Here is a 15757-nt window from a genome sequence, read left to right as displayed (position 1 = left end):
CCGGTGCTGGACTGGGAGGTGGGGGTTGTTCGGCAGTGGAGCGAACGCTGCCATCAGGTGTGCCTGAAGGCGGCTACCAGCCCACTCGGCAGAGCCCCGCCCAGGTACAGTCCCGACATCCCCAATGTCCCAGCGTTTTATCACGAACTCAAGGAGGTTTTTAGTAAAGGCAGGGCCACTTCTCTTCCTCCACACCGGTCCTACGATTGCGCTATCGATCTGTTACCCGGCACCTTCCCTCCCAAGGGACGCGTCTACTCCCTGTCCGCTCCTGAGCGCCGGGCTATGGAGGAATACATCCGGGAGTCCCTGGCAGCCGGTATCATACGGCCGTCCTCTTCACCTGCGGGAGCGGGGTTTTTCTTCGTGAAGAAGAAGGAGGGCACGCTACGCCCGTGTATTGACTACCGGGGAATAAACGAGATCACTGTAAAGAACCGATACCCTCTGCCTCTTCTGTCTTCCGCCTTCGAGAGCCTTCAGGGTGACACCATTTTCACGAAGCTGGATCTTCGCAACGCCTACCACCTGATCCGCATCCGGGAGGGAGACGAGTGGAAGACGGCTCTCAACACCCCGAGCGGACACTACGAGTACTTGGTGGTTCCGTTTGGGCTCACCAACGCCCCAGCGGTTTTCCAGTCCCTGATAAACGACGTGTTACGAGACATGCTGGACAAATTCGTGTTTGTTTATTTAGACGACATCCTCATCTTCTCCCGCTCGCTCCCTGAGCACATCAAGCATGTTCGGGCGGTGCTGCGCCGTCTCCTTGAGAATTCGCTCTACGTGAAGGCAGAGAAGTGCGAGTTCCACGCCTCCTCTGTCAAATTCCTCGGCTATGTGGTGCGTGAGGGATCCATCGAAATGGACCCTGGGAAGGTGCAAGCGGTCACGTCATGGCCTGTTCCCGAAACACGCAAGCGACTGCAACAGTTCTTAGGGTTCGCGAACTTTTATCGCCGTTTTATCCGTGGATACAGCACGGTGGCCGCGCCCCTCACCGCCCTTACCAGCCCCGCCTCCCCGTACAAATGGACGGAACGGGCAGAACAGGCATTTCAGGAGCTTAAGAGGAGGTTCACATCCGCTCCCATCCTCAGGGTTCCCGATCCCGACAGACAGTTCGTGGTCGAGGTGGACGCCTCGAACGTGGGTGTCGGGGCGGTGTTGTCGCAACGTAGCCGCCAAGACGATCGTCTCCACCCGTGCGCCTTCTTTTCTCGCCGTCTGTCAGCCTCGGAACGAAACCATGACATCGGGAATCGGGAGCTCCTCGCCGTCAAGTTGGCCTTGGAGGAGTGGCGGCATTGGCTGGAGGGCGCCACCACTCCGTTCATCGTCTGGACCGACCACCGCAACTTGGAGTATCTGCGATCGGCCAAGAGACTGAACGCAAGACAAGCACCGTGGGCTCTGTTCTTTGACCGGTTTGAGTTCTCTCTTTCCTATAGACCGGGTTCCCGTAACGCAAAGGCGGACGCCCTGTCGCGTTTGTTTCCTGGGGGGGAGGAGGGACAGGGTCCGCCTCCCACTATCCTCCCGAGCTCGGTTCGGGTGGCGGCTCTTACATGGGAGATCGAACGCCAAGTGGAAGCCGCAGCACGCGATCAACCCGGCCCTAGCAACTGCCCGGAGGGTCGCCTGTTCGTCCCTGAAGGCCTGCGGTCGTCCGTGCTGCAATGGGCGCACGACTCACGCCTGGCCTGTCATCCCGGTGCGGCAGGCACGAGGTACGTGGTGGCACAGCGTTTCTGGTGGCCCACCTGGCAAGTGGACACCAGCGATTACGTCAGAGCCTGCTCAATTTGTAACCGCTACAAGACGTCTACTCGTCCTCCGGCCGGGCTGCTTCAACCCTTTCCCCAGCGTCCCTGGTCTCACCTGTCAATCGACTTTGTCACGGGCCTCCCCCCCTCAGAGGGAAACACGGTGATCCTCACGGTGGTGGACCGTTTTAGCAAGATGACGCATTTCCTCCCTCTGCCTAAGCTCCCATCTGCGAAGCAGACGGCGTCCATCATGGTGCGGGAGGTGTTTCGTCACCACGGTCTCCCACAAGACATCGTGTCAGACCGAGGACCTCAATTCGCTTCCACCTTCTGGACGGAGTTCTGCTGACTCCTCGGCGCCACGGCCAGCCTCTCCTCGGGGTTTCACCCTCAGTCCAACGGTCAAGCGGAGCGCCTGAACCAGGAACTGGGCAGGTCTCTCCGATGCATGGCCGCCGGGGACCAGCGCGGGTGGGTCCAACAGCTTCCCTGGGTAGAGTACGCTCACAATTCCCTCCCCAGCTCGGCTACGGGACTTTCGCCTTTCCACTGCGTCTTCGGGTACCAGCCACCCTTGTTCGCCCACCAGGAGCGTGGTGCGGCGTGCCCGTCGGCCCAGGCTTGTGTCCGCCGTTGTCATCGTGCCTGGGCGAGGGGCCGGAGTACAGAGTGGGGCAGCGTGTGTGGCTCTCGACGCGGGATTTGCCGCTGCGAGCAGGATCCCGCAAACTGGCGCCCCGCTTTGTTGGACCGTTCCCTATTCAGAAGGTGATTGGCCCGGCCGCAGTCCGTCTTCTCCTTCCAGAGTCCATGAAGGTTCACCCCACGTTCCACGTGTCCCGTGTGCGGCCCATCCATGAGAGTGCGTTGGCGCCGGCGCCCGTTCCGCCGCCGCCGCCCCAGCTAGTTGATGGGGGCCCGGCTTACGCTGTCCGCTCCCTGCTCCGATCGCGGCGGCGCGGTCGTGGCCTCCAATACCTCGTGGATTGGGAGGGTTATGACGACGCGCACTGCTCCTGGGTTCCGAGCCGCTGGATACTCGACCGTTCGCTCATCACGGAGTTCCATCGCTGCCATCCGGACCAACCGGGTCCTCGGCGCGGGCGCCTGAGGAGGGACGAGGGGACCAGGGGTGAGGGTCCGGGGAGGTCTTGTCCGCCGGTACCGGGGTCTTCTGCTCCCGTGTCCGTCGATCCTGCGTCTGGCGAGGTGTCGGACGTTTCGGCCGTGTGCTGACCCCCCCACCTGGTCGCCCGGGGTATTGCCTTCCTTTTTTTTTTTGTTTTTGGTTCCTGGGGACGTCGGGAGCCGTCCCTTGTGGGGGGGGTTCTGTCACGTGCTGGTGCCACCGGCGACAGGACCACGCCCCCCTGTCAGTGGAATCGCCGTCACCTGCCACGGGCTCATGGACAGCGCTATATCAGCGCCGCCAGCGCAGACCTGAGTGTCAGTCTGTCCCTTGATGCTGCTTTGCTCATCAGTCCCTGAGATACTGACTTGCTTCACTATTGGAAATCCCGCAGAATCGCTTTTCCTCTCCAGCCCGATCGCCGCTCCAGCACCAGCTGTTACCATCATCCCCTTCCACAATAAAGTCTGTCGCTACGCACTTGGCTGTACTGTCCGTTCCCTCGATAGATGAGATCGTTGAACATCTTGACACACGTCAGGTGGACAGCAGATAAATCCTACTTCTGACACCAAATGTAATGCCCTCAACGTGGTCAAAGATGAAACCGGTAGCGGGTGCAACTTAGTCATTTTTATTGAACTCAAAATAACAACTTACGCATACTTACACGAGTTGCTGGCGGCCACAACTCACACCCGTCCAATCCATACTCGCGTCCTCGTTCCGCGTCATTTCCAACCCCCCCTGCCCTCACACGTCCCATAATACACAATAACAAACATTACAATATTCTTGCAAATATTTTTTTGGGGTTGCTACACAAAAACCATATACACTGAACAGAACTTGAAGGCCCTGCAGCGCATAGTGAATACGGCTGGTAAGATTATTGGTGCTTCGCTCCCCTCCCTGAAGGACATTTACACCTCCCATCTCGCCCGCAAGGCAACCTCGATTGCCAGAGATGTGAGTCACCCGGCTCACTCTTTGTTTGACCTTCTGCCCTCTGGGAAGAGGTACAGGAGCCTGCGCTCCCGCACCACCAGACTTGCCAACAGCTTCTTTCTCCAGGCTGTTAGGGCCCTGAACTCGCTACCCCCTTCTGCGTAGCGTGTGGCACTGTTGCGCTATTTTCGGGAATGTCTGCTGTACGCGCACTTGCTCCTTTTTTTCCTGCTCCTCTTATTTATTTATTTATTGTTGTGTTATTTATTCATTATTTATTTAGCACGCTTTTGTTATACTTGTTTACTTGTTTGTCTGTTGTGAGCCATGTCTTGTCACCGTGGGATAGAGGGGAACGAAATTTCGGTTTCTTTGTGTGTCTTTGGCATGTGGAGAAATTGACAATAAAGCTGACCTTGACTTTGACATAAAAAAACAATCCAGAAAAAATTCATAGAAATCCTCTAAAGTAAAATCGATTTAACACGACGACACCCGGCTTTACTGGAAAAGGCGATGCCAAATGAGGTTTTACCGGAAATACGTCTAGTTCGTGCTTCTAGTCCATGGTGTATTCTCTGTGACAAGAAACAATAAGCACGTTTTTTCTAAGGTTGGATAGTAAAAAATACCGCACCCAATTTTTTAAATAAAATTTTGTTGGCTTTCATCGCATTTTGCAGTTGACTCTCTGCATTAAATTTGAGCAAAGGTGTTTATCTTTTGAAGGTTCCACCCACATCCTTACACCTCCAAAATACCTGAAGGAACTGCAGCACCCAGATTTCATGGACCCCAATGCACCACCTGAGACCACTGGGGAGCAGTCAACCCAATGATACATTGCGGTAAATGCTCTCGTTTGTGGATCGCTATATTAACATTTCTACATGCAGTACATTTACCATATTTATTTAACAAACAACAGTAGTATTCCTTTACAACCTAAATCCTCATTCTTCTTTGGGTATAAAGAAAAGAAAATTGCAGTAAAGAAAATTCAAACTTGAGACCATCTGTCAAACACATTTGATGAACGTTCCTAATACAGAATATCTGAAGGTGTTGAAAGGTGTTAATGCAGTACATTTACCATATTTATTTAACAAACAACAGTAGTATTCCTTTACAACCTAAATCCTCATTCTTCTTTGGGTATACAATTGTGTAGTAAAGAAAATTCAAACTGGAGACCATCTGTCAAACACATTTGATGAACATTCCTAATACAGAATATCTGAAGGTGTTGAAAGGTGTTAATGCCTGCAAATAGGGGGAATTTCATTTTCTGAGGTTCTAAAACCTAACAAGAAACTTGGAGTATGTTACGCTCACTGCTTCATATGTTGTTGCTACAGTAAATATGAGATAAAATGATTTCTCTAAAATTGGACAATGGAGGTACTTTCTCCCAGAATTTAGGGTACCACTATCTCCACCATCATACCTGTCAGAATCTGGCTTCAGTATAGATGAGGTTGTTTTGTACTTTCTTTTTCCATCACCGTTCTGCTATGACGTTCTAGTATGATGCATTTCTACTTCCAAAATGTGGTATCAAATTGATTTGTGAATCACTCATAGGAGTTCTCCTCAGTATCTAGTACTGCTCCGTGATTGACCTGATTGGCCGATGCTTCACCTTGTGCATGTCAAACAAACTTTACTTTTGATCAATCACGATCAATACTGTGACCAGCATCTTCATCTGCTAAAAATAAACAAAAAGGAAAATGTGGGTAATTCTGCGAGAACAGAATTAATTGCGGCGTCCATGCATTCATCCACGGGTAACGCCATGTTTTTGTTTGTTTGTTTGTTTGTTTGTTTGTTTGTTTGTTTGTTTGTTTGTTTTCCCTGGCCTTGGTACTTCTTATTTTTGTCACAGCTACATATCCTACTCCCCAAACACGTTGTTGCTTTGTGATTGGTCTGCACTTTCAGCGGTTCAGCTCAGAGAAAATCATTGGGCTTAGGACAAGATGGATTCTCGGGTTTTGTGATCTCACAAATACTGCGGGAATTCAGCTTGCAGGCAAGGTCAAAAAGGTACCACAAGTTTTATAGTACAGTGGAGCTTCGGTTTTCGAACGTCCCAGTTCTCGAACAAATCGGTATTCAAACAAAAAATTCGAGATTTTTTTGATTCGGGTGTCGGATGAAATTTCGGTTGTCGAACCTCGCGAGATGAGCTGAGAGGATCCGCATGCCAACTGACTCCGTTCGTTATTACATTCTCGTTACTCTGAGGATTGCATCAACTCTAATCATACCTCCAAAGGAAGCAAGTGGGAGCAGTAAACCTGATCATGGCGAAAAGAGGAAAGTAGTGTGCAGAACGGTTAAATTTAAAAAAGAATTAATCACAAAATATGAGTCCGGTGTGCATGTGTCAGAGTTGGCGCGGGAGTTTTGCATGGCAAAATCGACAATAAGCTAGATCCTGAAAAACAAAGACGCTCTTAAACAAAGTGATGTTGCGAGAGGAGCCACTGTGCTTACCAAACAACGAAATTTTTTGAAATTAAGAAAACGTTTTTGCTGTTTTCTTTCACATGATCTTTGAAATGTCTTTCATTGGTAAAAATTAAAAAAAAAACGTTTTGATGTGCTTTTTTTCCCCTCACAATTTAAAAAGATATCTTTTACTATTAGAATGAAACACACAAGCGAGTTGCTACAGATACGGCAATACATTCCCCAGCCTAGCCTACTCTATTAATTCAGTTTATCATTTACATTATTTATTTATACATTACCTACTCACGTATTTATGCAGTTTGTAGTGTAAAAGAATGAAAACATGCTTTTAAAAAAAGCTTTTTTTTTTGGCTTGGGACGCATGAAATTTTTTTTCCATTATTTGTAACGGGGAAACATGATTCGGAATTCGAACGATTCACTTCTCAAACAGCCTTCTGGGACAGATTGTGGTCGAAAACCGAGGCTCCACTGTATTGGAAAATGAATGTATTCTTTTTATATACTGTATTTCAATCATTTATTAGTTCATTAATCAATTTTATTAATTCACCCTTGTGAACCTCAATAATTGGTTCAATAAAAGGTTTACTGAATAAACACTTACTCATAAGTCGAATTTTATCTGTCCTTTATGTTCCAAAGTTTATAGTTGATAAATACAAAGTATTAGGGTGCCCCTAAGCTAGCTAAAAATGTCAAGTTCTCCGCACCCTCTATTCCAATATGTTTATATAGATAACCCAAAACGTCCCTCCTGTTTGTTCCTCTTTTTTAGGGACGGTCCATGATTTCGGACCATACAAGGAAAGATTGTTATACTATGACTAATTCCTCAATTTATCCCAACCAAACATTCTCAACACTTATCCCCCCTTAACTGGATCTCACTTTTTCTAATACCAAACACCTCATCAGGACACATTTGCAGTGACCTTGTAACTAATACATCTAAGAAGGGTCAGAGTGGCCTGTTGCAAAATACTATGCACTTCTTCTAAGTAATCTTAAGTCTGTCCGTCTGTCCTTCCGTCCGTCCGTCCGTCCGTCCATCCATCCATCCATCCATCCATCCATCCATCCATCCATCCATCCATCCATCCATCCATCCATCTTCATCACCGCTTATCCTGATAAGGGTCGCGGGGGGTGCTGGAGCCTATCCCAGCTGACATCAGGTGAAAGGCAGACTACATCCTGAACTGGTCATCAGCCAGTCGCAGGACACACAGAGATGAACAACCAGTCACACCCACATACACACCACCACTCAGAGAGAATTAAACCCATGCTGCCTTCACACAAGTCAGGCGTGTGTACCCCTCCCTACACTAACAGCGATAATCTATTTAAGTGTCGTGGTAAAAACATTAAAAAAAACATCTTATACTGATCAAAAATTACTATAGTACCTCAACATCAGGGTAATCATCTTTAAAGTGAAAAGGTTGTATATAACTAAAAAAAATCAAAATAAGACCAAATCAAAATATGAGTAACAGCAAAACAAATACACATCTTAATATAAAAATTATACTGATCCCTTCATATATAGAATTATACTGATTCCTTCATATATAGATATATCATAAGATAACATTCTGATCATAATGCAATTATTTGTGATGTTAAAAATCATTCCATCATTCCTTAATTGGTCAGTTGAGATTCCAAAAGTGCTGTACCAAAACAGTATAGCAGAGGTGTCCAAACTTTTTACAAGGAGGGCCAGATTTAACAAAGTGAAGGGGCCCAGGGGCCAATAGTTTTTTTCTGACATTTTTTAACTACAAAAATGTCATGCAAATACACAGTGTTATGAAACAATTTTCATTGTCACAATTGTCTTTTTTTTCAAATGACAAAATAATCAAATATAAGCCGCTCAAGCAGATGTGAACAACTCTAAAAACACAAATTCTGCCTTTCATTCATATCTGAAGAGTCAGACAGCACTGAACAAATTGTGAAATACCTTAAATTTACATGAGTTTAAAATTATTTTTGCTTCATGAACATTTTAAACAGGAGTTATAAGTAATGCAAAGTTGTCTGTTATTAAAACTTAGAACAAGTGAATTTGGCTATTGTCATTTACAATATCTTTCAGAAAGTAATAGTTTGTGTTATGTCTACATGTTCATAACATCAACAGTATTAACATGGCCACTTCGTAGCTTGCTTTAGTAATATTCACTTTTGAATCGCAGCCTCGCATCAAGAACCACTGTTGTGACGCCAGTTTAGCTTGGAGCTGCTTCACTTTATTAGCTTGTCGTATGTGTTAGCATGTTTAGTCTGATAGTGTCTCTTTAGGTTGAAATCCTTAAACAAGACAAGACAATCTTTACAAATTAGACAAACACAATCGCCTTGATTTTCAGCGAAGAAGTATTCTTTTCTCTTGAAAGCGACGGCCCTCAATGTCAACTTTCCTTGTTTTCTTTGCAGTCGCCATGGCAGAAATGAGCGGAGAGGAGTGGTGCTGCCACCCTTTGGTAATAGGAGGAATTACAGTTTCAAGTTTCATGATTTTTTTTTAATTCAGTTTGAAAGTGCAGGTGGGCCTTAAATAATACATTATAAGACCAAACCTGCGGACCATATGAAATCCGACCAGAGGCCGGATTTGGACATGGCTGCGGTTAGGGTGAAGCACCTACAAATCTGAGACTATGATGGAGGAGTTGTGAAAAATGAATTGAACTTATGAAATGATATTACTTATGAAATTATTGGTGGCGGCACAGTAGTGCACTGCTTAGCACGTCTGTCTCAGTTAAGAGTAGTGATGTGCATTCCAGTTCTTTTGAGTGAACTGAATCTTTAGAAGCAGTTCACTTAAAAAGGATCGTTCGAAAGAATTGTTCACCAAATCGTTCGCCCCCTTCCCCACACACTGATCCATTGATGAATGGGAAAGGCAAGGAAGCAGTTTACTAGGCCGTAAATGGGAATTGCGTCACAGACTTGTTCGCAAACCGAACATTGCGTCACTAACCCGCTTTTTTTTCCCCAGTACCACAACGCCAGCAGCCGTCCCCCTGACTGGTTCATGAACGGGAAATTGCGTCACTGAATCTGACGTGAACGGAAATATATTATACCGTATTGGCCCGAATATAGGACGACCCTGATTATAAGACGACCCCCTCTTTTTCAAGACTCAAGTTTGAAAAAAGACTTTTTGAACACCAAATTTAATTTTTATACAGTAAATGATTACAGTACATCTGAAACAAATGATTATAACAATATATTCGAGAGAAAAAGCATGTTATTTTGCCTCAATCAAATCATGCAAAAACTGTCTATCACATCTTGATATCTGAACATTTAAATATGTAAACTTAAGTGCAATCACATTTGTAAACAAATGGCTTCTGGTTTTTCAAATGTAAATAAACCAATCTACTGTGATAAAACAACAAAATTGCAATAACTGCATTAATCATCAAAGTGAAGTCTAACTAACTGTAGTCTTAAAACAAATCTGAATAAGTTCTTCTTCGTGACCCCTTTCGCTTTGGCCTGGGGAGTTAAGTACAGCATTCACTTTGAAGATATCTGGCGCCATCTAGCGTTGTGAATGGGTATAATGTCTAGACCCCGAATGTAAGACGACCCCCACTTTTTCAGTCTTATTTTAATGTAGAAAACACCGTCTTATATTCGGGCCAATACGGTATATTCGGTAAAGTGTATTCTCTAAAGTCCCTCCTCCATCTAACGCTCGTTGCTGATTGGTCGTTCGTGAAGATTCACGAGTGAGTGACAGACAGCATTTCTGTTATCCCAGCCGACACACGTTTGATCTCAAATTAGCTGAGAAAAGATTATGCTTTTTTGTACAATCACGTGTCAAGAATGTGTATTAAACTACCTGCTGTTTTAGGATTACACAAAGCACACAAATATATACAATAATAGAATACGGAAATAAATACAAAGATACTGAAACTAACACTTAAATGCAAAAGTGCAATACAAAATAGATTTTTGGTGCAAAATAGACTAAGAGCTAGAAAATTAGAAAAAAGTGACCAAAAAATCCAGTAACCAAATAAGCAAACACACCAAAATTGTGCAAAATAATACTTCACAAAGAGGTAGAAAATCAAACAAGGCGAGCAAAAACAATCCAGTAACCAAACAAGCAAACAACAAATTTTGTGCAAAATAATACTTCATTAAGAGGTAGAAAATAAAGAAAAGTGACCAAAAATCCACAGCGGCCCTGTGAGAATCTGTGCTGCCCTCCCACTTTGAGAATGGTGAGTCCTGGACATCAACTGGCTTCTTCTCTGTCTTCCTGGGGGCCTGTTCAGGTAGTGTGGAAAAGTTGAACGGGTTGCCTCCTTCCTAGCCCAAATTACAGGGGGGGGGGGGGGGGGGGGGGGATCAAATTCTCACAGCGGCCCTGTGAGAATGCATAAGTACCCCATTTAAAACGGTGTATAGTGTGTGTGTGTTTAATTAATGAGGTGCACTTTGATTTACATGTTTGAAAAGCTAAACCAATAAATATTTTAGGAGAGGGTTTTATTACAAATGTTCCTTTTAACTGTTGTATGACTGAGTACTCAGTGAAGAAATCATTGAATACATTGTGCAGTACTAACTTAATAATAACGGAGAAGAAAAAATAAATAAATGATTTGTGCACTGATAACTTTACAATATTGGATAGTAAATAAATAATAACTAAACTAAATAAATAAATAAACAAATAAATGATTTTGTTGTCCTTTTGGTCAAACAAGATTGTCTTGAATTCAAACTTGAATTCTAACATTTCTTCATCATATAACATACATAAAAAATAATAACTTTAAACTTCATTTAGAAATTAGAAAATGCAATTTCTGGGGAAATTGCGTGTGAAGGCGAAGACGCTGAATAAATATTTGGGGAATGCTATGTTTAAAGTTGGAATGGGTTGAATCAGTTGAATAATGCAGAAATTAGAAGGGAAAAACGAAATTATGGAAAATTTGGCGTGAATTGCATTATTCAAAATTTGGAATTTTTGGTAAGTGGGAAGTTGTGGAATAGGTAGGCATAAGATGAACACTTGAAAGTTGGAACGGGTTGAATCGGTTGAAAAATTTAGAAATTAGAAGTGAAAAATGACATTTTGGAGAATTTGGTTAAATTTCAAAATTGAAAATTTTGAATTTTTGGTAAGTGGGAAGTTGTGGAAAAGGCAAAAGATGAACAGTTGAAAGTAGGAACAGGTTGAATCGGTTGAAAAATGTAGAAATTAGATGTGAAAAACGAAATTTTGTGAAACTTTGCGGAAATGTTATATACGTGAAAACGTGAAATTTTGGGGATGTTGAAAATCTTCCCCAATGTGTTTTGAATGTGCTGAATGATGTGAATTTCGAACTGGGATGACGTAAATATGGAATGTTGAATGTGCCATTAAGAATGAATGGGGAAAAATTTGCCGTAAATTTGCGAATTTTGTGAAAATGGAAAATTTTGGGAATGAAATGAATGCAAGCACCCCTCGCGTGAATTTTTGGAATATGTTGAAATTGGAATGGAGTGAATCGGATGAATTATGTGGAAGTAGTTGAACGTCAAAAAAGTGCGAGGAATAAAATATAATAACTAGAAAATGCAATTCCTAGAGAAATTGCGTGTGAAAGTTGTAGAAATACTTGGGGAGTAATGCAGAATGATGTTTAAAGTTAGAACGGGTTGAACTGGTTGAAAAGTGTAGAAATTAGAAAGGAAAAATTAAATTTTGGAAACTTTGGTGTGAATTTTAAAATTGAAAATGTGGAATTTTTGGTAAGTGTGAATTTATTGAATAGGTAGGCAAAAGATGAACAGTTAAAAGTTAGAATCGGGTGAATTTGTTAAAAAAATTAGAAATTATGAATGAAAAATGAAATTTTTGAGAATTTGGCGTGAATTTAAAAATTGAAAATTTAGAATTTTTGGTAAGTAGAAAGTTGTGGAATACGTAGGCAAAAGATGAACAGTTGAAAGTTGGAACGGTTTGAATTGGTTGAAAAATGTCGAAGTCAGAGCAAATGTTAAATCCCCATAGAGAATGAATGGGAATTTTCCCAAAAAATTGCGCTAATTTTTTTAAAAATTTGGAGCGAAACGAAAACTACATGTTGAAGAGGTTCACTTTGGAGTTCAAAAGTTGAAACGGGTTGAATCAGACGAAAAGGATTCGTTCCGAGTCTCACCGCTGTTCAGGTAACTAATCTATTGCTAGATGAATTCTGTCTCTTCGGACGCCAGTCCCGCTGAAATCAAAGAAGGGTTGAGTAACTACTTTGTCGAAACCCAGGATCTCCTCAATCGCAGCCGTTAGCAGCGGATCTCTCTCCTATTAAGATTGTTGCTTTTGTTATCCGCTCGGAATAGTTTAGCTGTCTTTGTTAAGACTGCGGGACCTCGTTTATTTTCACTCGTGTACACTCACACTAGCTTGATCTTAAGATAACGGTTTCGAACCAGATCTGACACTCCTTGATGTTAGGATTAAAGCTGTCTTCACTTAAAAAAGAACTCAACGGTTTACAGTATGACTAAAATAGAAGAAGAAAAGAGATATAAGGTTTGTAAGATTAACATGTCCCCACTATTCAATTTAATTCAGTTAGAAAAGATTAAGTCGTCAATCATAAAACTGAAATTATATAATTAGGATACTAGAAATTGAGGATAAAAGATTAAATAGAAAATCACTGTCATTCGAAATTAAAAGATTAAATGTCAGCAGTTAGTCTTGAGCCTAACGCTTTTAAGCAATCCCCTAATCGAAATTTAATGATTTAGGATAATAGAAGTTAAAGAAAAGGTTAAATAGAAAATCACTGTTATTCGAAATTAAAAGATTAAATGTCAGCAGTTAGTCTCAAACCTAATGCTTTCAAACAATTCCCCAATCGAAATTTAATGATTTAGGATAATAGAAGTTAAAGAAAAAGGTTAAATAGAAAATCACTGTTATTCGAAATTAAAATATTAAATGTCAGCAGTTAGTCTTGAGCCTAACGCTTTTAAACAATCCCCTAATCGAAATTTAATGATTTAGGATAATAGAAGTTAAAGAAAAAAGGTTAAATAGAAAAGCACTGTTATTCGAAATTAAAAGATTAAATGTTAGCAGTTAGTCTCAAACCTAATGCTTTTAAATAATCCCCCAATTGAAATTTAATAATTTAAGATAATAGAAGTTAAAGAAAAAGGTTAATTAGAAGTTCAATCTCAACCGAATTTAAAAGATTAAAAAATCAGCACTTATTATAGAAAAAGAATAAGCAATACAAGTCTTAATTATTCTTACAAACAAGATTCAACTGAATTCAACTCACCATATTCTATATTGTCTGTTCTCAAAGTTCTCTCGATTGTAAAGCTCAAAAAGTGTATAAAAGAGGATATATGTATATATCTTAAAAAATAAATGGCTATTTGATGGAACAATGAGTGATCAGGTCAGCTAATTCCAAAATCTCTATAAAAATCTAAGTGGCCACAGAGAAGAGAAGCACCGTCCTAAATTGGCATTCTTTTTCTCTATGCTTGTCCTTTTCTCTTCTCCTATCTAAAGCTCAAATTTTGACCAAGTCCAAATTGAAGATCGTATAAATTCGTTCTAACAGACCCTGGGTTAATCTAAGTAAGAATGAAAAATCTATCTTTTTATAAAGGACGTTTAGCACAATCGGACAGCACCTCATCCCTTTGGACCAAAAGAAGCCTCTGTTGGATCACCTTTTTATACAGATTTGGGCTCAGTCTTCTTCCCATGACTATTTTTAAAAGTAGACTGAGGCATCCACCTGCTTGTGCAACGTGCCTTGTCTTCCAGAAGGCGTCCATCTTCCCAGAGATGCTTTCGTGTTCCCAGAGATTTTCATCCCGGTTCTCATGGATGCTACTCTATTCTCGCGGAAGCAACGCTTTCTCAGAGATGCTTCATCGACTCCCTAATTTTCCGACGCTTAATTTAGCGTGCGACGTCCGTCGCTTCGTGTCAGCGTGACATCTGCCGCAGCCCGCTTTCACTCATGTTCTATCAAAAAGCACTCCCTCCCCTCTCTACTCAATTCTCAGTACATTCATGTGTAAGTGACACATCAATGCCACATTTATGTTGAAATGACACATTATTGCTAAATTCATGTTTAACCTTTGTTAACATTACAACCTATAACATGTTCTCAAATTAATTCAACAACTAATCATCTTTTGTGTACAGAATACTTTATGACAAACAAAATATAATAAGTGTATTTCAGCTTCTCTACTTGTGATTAACATGTCACATTCTCATCTCTTAACAATGATCATGGGCTTTTCTAGGTACCAGATTAAAATATTCAAGCAGTTTCAATATAATATGTCAAAGCAAAAATAATATAAAATCCTCCGAAGTGTCCATGTTTTATCCAGAATAAGTCCTTCTAATCAGTTAACAATTGTGACTACTGATCTATTATCAGGTCAATTTAACATTAGCACCATCTCTGGTGAAATTGTTATTATTATGAATTATTAATTTGGAAAAACTAACTATTAACCTATCTTAACTCGGGGCCCCCTTCTTCAGGTCTCTCATGTCAAACTTTTGTCACCATCTTCTGGCGAAATTTAGAATTTCATTTAAGCCAATTGTCTAGGCCACTTATTCACGCACCATCTTAACCTCTATGTCACTCCTCAAAATAATGGAACGGATTGAATCGGAAAATAATTGCAAAGGTTAGAGCTAATTTAGCTATTTAGGGCACTTCTTGTTGAAATAAGGTAACTTCCAGTTCATTTGGGGCACTTCCGGTTTGATTTAGGGCACTTCTGGTTTAATTTGGGTCACTTCCGGTTTGAAAAGGTCATTTCCAGTTCATTTGGGTCACTTCCGGTTTGATTTGGGGCACTTCCGCTTTCATTTAGGTCACGTCCGGTTTAATTTAGGTCAGTTCCGGTATATTTGGGGTCACTTCCGGTTTAAAAAGGTCACTTCTGGTTTATTTGGGGCACTTCCTGTTTGTTTGGAGTCACTTCCAGTTACGTGAGGTCACTTCCGGTTGATTTGGGGCACATCCGGTTTAAAAAGGTCACTTCCAGTACATTTGCGTCACTTCTGGTTAAATTTAGGTCACTTACGGTTTATTTGGGACATTTCCGGTTTGATTTGGGGCACTTATGGTTTAAATTAAGCCACTTACGGTTTATTTGGAGCACCTACGATTTTATTTATGTCACTTCCGGTGTATTTGAGAATAGGTTTCAAAAGGTCACATGCGGTTTATTTGGGGCACTTCCGGTTTAATTTAGGTCACTTCCGGTTAGTTTGGGGCACTTCTGGCTCACTTTGAGGTCATTTGGGATCACTTCAGGGTCAATCCATGATGTCCGCCACACTGTGGCAGTGGGGGTGACAGGGTGAATT

At 42.3% G+C, this 15757-nt stretch overlaps 1 protein-coding gene across 7 annotated transcripts in view; it reads left to right on the top strand.

Annotated features, from left to right (window-relative positions):
* The window catches only part of LOC125994536 (syntaxin-binding protein 1-like), a 114454-nt gene extending 105569 nt beyond the window's left edge, over positions 1-8885 (top strand). For 5 of the 7 annotated variants that reach the window (XM_049763880.2, XM_049763879.2, XM_049763878.2 and 2 more), the window contains one exon: positions 4579-8885. In XM_049763880.2, the coding sequence (XP_049619837.2) occupies positions 4579-4688 (110 nt within the window). In that variant the 3' untranslated portion in view covers positions 4689-8885. The remainder of the gene's footprint in view (positions 1-4578) is intronic. The other 2 variants (XM_049763877.2, XM_049763876.2) reach the window with 2 other exon arrangements.
* Positions 8886-15757: the final 6872 nt, after the last annotated feature.

Source organism: Syngnathus scovelli, chromosome 3 (assembly GCF_024217435.2).
Source record: "Syngnathus scovelli strain Florida chromosome 3, RoL_Ssco_1.2, whole genome shotgun sequence".
Classification (NCBI taxonomy): domain Eukaryota; kingdom Metazoa; phylum Chordata; class Actinopteri; order Syngnathiformes; family Syngnathidae; genus Syngnathus; species Syngnathus scovelli.
This window is presented reverse-complemented; position numbering and strand designations above follow the sequence as displayed.